The 6,000-nt window shown below is 42.4% G+C and overlaps 1 protein-coding gene across 3 annotated transcripts in view; it reads left to right on the forward strand.

Annotated features, from left to right (window-relative positions):
• The window catches only part of NCAPH (non-SMC condensin I complex subunit H), a 39,038-nt gene extending 38,139 nt beyond the window's left edge, over positions 1 to 899 (forward strand). For all 3 annotated transcript variants that reach the window (XM_012436803.2, XM_012436802.2, XM_012436805.1), the window contains one exon: positions 354 to 899. In XM_012436803.2, the coding sequence (XP_012292226.1) occupies positions 354 to 413 (60 nt within the window). In that variant the 3' untranslated portion in view covers positions 414 to 899. The remainder of the gene's footprint in view (positions 1 to 353) is intronic.
• The last annotated feature ends 5,101 nt before the right edge of the window (positions 900 to 6,000 follow it).

A 6,000-nucleotide genomic window follows, 5' to 3' on the forward strand; every position in this document is an offset into this window, starting at 1 on the left:
ATAAATCATATATGTGTATATGATTTGGTACTATCTGTGGCCCCTGGTGGTTCAGGCATCCACCTGGTGCCTCAGAACACCCCTCAAGGATAAGGAGGGACAACTGACTATATGTATGTGTTATGGCTCCTGATGACCTCCTATCTGCCTCCATTAGCACCTTCAGGCCAATCCTAATCCTATAACAGGGATTGGGAATCATTTTTATCATGCAAGTTATACTTGCTTTGAAACAGTTTTCTTATAATCATGGGACAAACCTTTGTAGTCACTACCTTGTTGCTGTGATTAGAATTTATGATTCTTTTATTCTCAGTATACCAAAGTCCATGCATGTTTTGGTCTTCCATCAGAATCTAAAGCTGGAAGGAACACAGGACCTTTCTGATGTTCTTGTGAGGCAAGGAGATTGAGTTCCCTGTGAAGAAGTCAGCAGCAGGAGGCCCATCACTTACCCAGTTGCCGGGACATCCCAGGCTGGGTAGAAGAAGATGCCATGGACTTGTAGCCAGGTTGTAGCCAACTACCAGCGTCCCTGTTTGTTTCTCTTTCCTTCTCTCTATCACAATCTGGGTGCCAGCGGCCTGAAGCTCTGTGCTTGACTGATTAAACTTTACTGCCTTATGGTGACAGTAAAGGAGGGGAGGGCAGAGGGGATGAGGGTGCTATTCTGGATTGAGAAAATCTATATCCATTCTTTATATCAATGTATAGTTTTAGTCTCCTAAATTGATCTGTTATTTTCCAAATTTTAGTCTTGTAGAAAATTTTCCAGTAGGCACTTAATGTTGCCCTTAAAGAACTTCCTAATCCATGTACATAAAATACATCATATGTACACTTAAAAATGTATATAGAATGCTTTAAAATAAAATTCTAAATAATTAACTGGCAAAATATTTGCATGTCCACTAGATGAATATTAGACCTAGTCCTTACCTTTGAGGGGGATGCAGTCCTGGTAGTTATTCTGGATACCCACATGTCAGTGGGTATCCAGAAGGGGTATCCATAAGGCAGGGATATCCAGAAGGGGTATCCATAAGGCAGAAGATGCCTAAGGGCCAAGATAGTTTGCCTCGAAGGAGAATGGAAGAGATCACTTGCTGGACAGCTGGACATTCAGATTGCAAGACTGGGTCCTACTGAAATCCCAGGATTCTGCTGGAAGGAGCTGGTAGTGATACTTGTCCCTTCTGTACATTGCTTCATGTAGCCTTCTCAGCATCCCTAGGAGGAATTTACTGTTGTCACTCCCATGTTGCAGAGGAGGAAACAGACACCCAAGGTAGAATAACTTGCATAAGGGCACCTGGCTAACTGTCAGAGGTGGCCTGAGCCCAGTAGTCTGTCTCCAGAGTCTGCTGTCAGCCATTGTGCTATGTGCTGTCCAGATGGATCATACAGACTTCGCAGTGGGTAGAGAGCAGTACTCAGATTTGTCCATCTCCACAGAATGCACAGCACATACCAGTGTACAAGTTCTTCCCCTAATCTCAGAGAAATAGGGAAATTAATTTTGCTTGCAATTTGGAACATTGACTGGCTAAATAGAGATTTTGGATATAGGCCAGAAGCAGTGAAGTATATAATTGACAATTGCTCCTGATAATAACTTGCTCCTTAGCCAAAAACCACACAAAACAAAAATAATCCCCTCCCCACAGGAATCTGCTTTCCAAATTGTATCCAAAACATTACCTGCTCTGTTCTGTTGAGACGGTTAGAGACTTAAGAGCATGCTTTAGAAAAAGCAGTGGTGCGCCGGGCACGGGTGGCTCATGCCTGTAATCCCAGCACTTTGGGAGGCCGAGGTGGGTGGATCACCTGAGGTCAGGAGTTCGAGACTAGCCTGGCCAACATGGAGAAACCCCATCTCTATAAAAGAAAAAAGAAAAAGAAGTGGTGCTGCAGGTGAGAATCCATACTCTGTCTTGCTGGGGCTGAAGCCTCCATCACTTTCCCAAGCCAGGTCACTGCTGGTCTTCTGGCTCTCCTTTTATTCCTGAGAGTAGAACTGGCTAGGTCCATTCCTTCCCTCAGTCAGCTCCACTTCCCTATAGTGGGGTCTGGGCGAGGGCTGAATTACTAGTAAAACTAGAAAGATTGGGACCAGGTGCCAGTGGCCCACACCTGTAATGCTAGCATTTTGAAAGGAAGAGACAGGAGAATTGCTTGAAGTCAGGAGTTTGAGAGCAGCCTGGGCAAAATAGACCAGTATCTTTAAAAAAATGTTTAAAAATGAGCTGGGCATGGAGGTGTGTATGACTAACCCAGCTGTTCAGAAGGCTGAGATGGAAGAATCACGAGCCCAGGAGTTTGAGGCTACAGTGAGCTATGATCTTGCTACTGCATTCCACCCAGGGCAACAGAGTGAGATCCTGTCTCTTCAAAACAAAACTAGTGAGGTTGGTACCAACTTCTTTAATGAAATCCCCTTCCCTCCACCCTGCTTCTCCTAAGTTTCCCTCATTATGTGGTTGCTGTGGGGTATGTGTGCTGTGGTCTGAATGTTTGTGTCTAAAATTCATATGTTGAAATCCCCTTGATATGTTACAAGGTGAGGCCTTTGGGAGGTGATTAGATTATGAGGGCAGATTCCTGGTAAATGAAATTAGTGCTGTTATAGAAGAAGCCTGAGGGAGCTTGTTCACTCCTTTTGCCCTTTTGCCGTGTGAGGATCCAATGAGAAGGCACCATCTGTGAGTGATGAGCCCCTCACCAGACACCAGATCTGCTGGCATCTTGATCTTGGACTTCTCAGCCTCTAGAACTGTGAACAATAAGTCTGTTGCTGATAAATTAAGCAGTCTAAGTCATTTTGTTATAGCAGCCCAAATTGACTAAGACAGTAGATGTACAAGATAAGTTTATTTCATATAAAATACTTTGGGAAGTAGGTGTTCCAGGACTCGTGTGATAGTTCCATGAAATTATAAGAGACCAGGGATCCTTCCAGCTCATCCTTCTGTTTCAGTGTGGCTGCTACAATCCGGCCATCACATCCATATTCTAAGCAGCAGGATGAGGGACTGGGGGAAAAGAGAACTGCTGCTCCCTGTTAAATCGGTTTTCTGGGGATCAGTATGAATATTTGCCACCTCAGGATGCCATAAAGGTGGCAAAACCCTTCCCACCAGCAAGAAGGCTACCACCAGATGTGGATTCAACCTGGGACTTCTCAGCCTCCATAACTGTAATAAATTCCTTTGTTAATTACCCAGTTTCAGGTATTCTGTTGTAGGTAACAGAAAATAAACTAATACAAGTGGTAATGTGTCCAGCTAAAAATCTGGGTTCTGTTACTGAAGGTTAAAAGAAAATTTGAGGTACCCAACAGTATCTGCCTCAGATGCTAAGAAGCCTTCTTAGATAAGACCATATACCATGTCCATAACTGAAGTTTTAACATTCTCTACCAAACAGAACCAGAATTGAAGAGCAGGAGAATTTGCAAGATAGAATTTGCAATTTGCAAGAGAGGGGCAATTTGTAAGAGAGAATTGTGGGACCCCGAGAGAGAACACATTCCCCAAAGGAAGCGGGAACCAGATATTACAAATTGAATTGAACAAGAAGGCCTGATATCTGAAGGGGAATTGTAGTTCCCAGTAAAGTATGATGCAGCTAAGTGCACTTCCCTGGCCAAACCACCCTATAGTGTATGATCCCCCTGGGGAGCAAGAGGCTGCAGGTAACACTTTGGTGCCCTAGCAATTCTGCTGTGGTACAACTACAGTGGATCACAGGCAAAGAGTGGTCGTTGTTCCCCTTCTCAGCACCGGATACTGGGTCATTTCAACCCCACAAGGATTGCAGCATCTGTGGCAACCAGTTTGGTGTTCTGGAGCAAGGAAAGGAACCGATCATGGTGGCTGAAGCCAAGCTGCTCAGCACTGAGGCAGCAAGCCATGATCTAGGTCTGCAAGTAGAATTTTCAGTCTTGGTGCATTTAAAAATGTCTTTTGGGGGTAGTGGGAATGGTTCATGGGTACCAAAAAAAAAAATCATAATAAGACCTACTATTTGATAGCACAATAGGGTGACTATAGTGACTATAGTCAATAGTAACAATTGTATATTTTAAAGAATGTAATTGAAAAGAGTAAATGCTTGAGGGGATGGATACCCCATTCTCTGTGATGTGCTTATTTCACATTGCATACCTGTATCAGTATCTCATGTACCCCATAAGTATATACATCTATGTATCCACAACAATTTTAAGAATAATAAAATTTAAAAAGTAAATGCCTATTTTGCCCTCATTTTTGAAGGATAGCTTTACTGGATGTAGAACACTTGGTTGATAGGTTTTTTTCCTTTGGCATTTGAATGTCTTCCAATGTCTTCTGCTTCCATAGTTTCTGAAGAGAAGTGGCCATATACTCTTAACACTATTCCTTTGTATGTAATTGTTATTTTTTTCTCAGACAGCTTTCAATATCTTTTCTGTAGCTTTGGCTTTCATCAGTTTAACTATCACTTATCTAGGAGTAATTCTCTTTGTGTTTATTTACTTAGGATTCATTGAGCTTCTTAGATCAGAAAATTAATACAGTGAGTTCTTTTGATAGCCATGTTCTATAAAGTCTCCGCAAGCACCAAATTAGCAAATGCCTAGCTGTTGCTCCTAGGTAAGATACAGGGTTAGCTTCCTGTGAGCCTCTGGTCAAAACATTTTCATTAATTGGTTAATATTTAACCTTGTTTTATGTCTGTTTTTATTTAAAGACATTCAATATATTTTACAAATTATAGGCAGTATTTATTAAAATAAAACACTAGCCAAGAAGGGTTTAACATTTTCCTGACCATGGGTAACATGACTAAATTCATTTGGCTTCTATCCTCACAAGAGTACCGTCCACTTAAAAAAAGAAATAGTCTTCTAACGAATCCACAAATTTAGCTGCCTTTTCATTCCATCCCATAGCTACATCATGCACTGTAGATGTTATAATACTTTAGCATTTTCTAGAATGGTTTCATGTAGTAAAGATTGGTGAATTTCCTCCTCCTTTCTCTGTAGGTACTGTTGGTTCATTAACATTGAACTCACAGAACTGCACTGTGACTCATGCCTGAATGAAGCTTATGTAACACACATTTCATCACAGCCTTCTCGCTCTTAGGAACACTGGAGAGCACTTCAGCAGTACACTTAGGAGCCATTTTAAACAGCAAAATCACTGAGAAAAAGCACCAAAATGGCCAGGGACAGTGGTTCATGCCTGTAATCCCAGCACTTTCAGAGGCCAAGGTTGGCAGATCGCTTGAGTCCAGGAGTTAAAGACCAGCCTAAGCAGTGTGCCCAGCCCCAAATCAATTTTAGAACATGTTTGTCACTCCCAAAATCCCAAAAAGAAACTCTGTATTCCCTGACCCCCTTCTCCTCAGACATAGGCAACCACTAACCTACTTTCTGTCTCTAGAGATTTGCCTCATCTGGACATATCATTAAATGGAATCATAATATACTATGTGATATTTTGTGACTGGCTTCTTTCACTTAGCATAATATTTTCAAGATTCATCCATGTTGTAGTGTGTTTTGGTACTTCATTCCTTTTTATGACCAAATAGTATAGCATCATATGGTGCTGTTGTTTGGCCCCACAGTGTCTCATGTTGAAATGTAATCCCCAGTGTTGGAGGCGGGGCCTAGTAGAAGGTAATGGGGTTGAATTCTTCATGAATGGCTTGGTGCCATCCTTGTAGTAATGAGTGAGTGAGTTCCTGTGAGAGCTAGTTGTTAAAAGAGCCTAGCACCTGCCTCCTTTCTCTCTTGCTTCTGTGCTCTAGCCATGTGATCTCTGCACACAGCAGCTCCCCTTCACCTTCTGTCATGAGTGGAAGCAGCCTGAGGCCTCACCAGAAACAGATGCTGGCGCCATGCTTCCTGTACAGCCAGCAGAACTGCAAGCCAAGTAAACCTCTTTCCTTTATAAATTACCAAGCCTCAGATGTTCCTGAGACATGTGGACAGACCACATTTTG

This window comes from Aotus nancymaae, unplaced genomic scaffold (genome assembly GCF_030222135.1).
Source record: "Aotus nancymaae isolate 86718 unplaced genomic scaffold, 86718_ANA_hifiasm-v0.15.2.pri h1tg000131l, whole genome shotgun sequence".
Lineage (NCBI taxonomy): Eukaryota > Metazoa > Chordata > Mammalia > Primates > Aotidae > Aotus > Aotus nancymaae.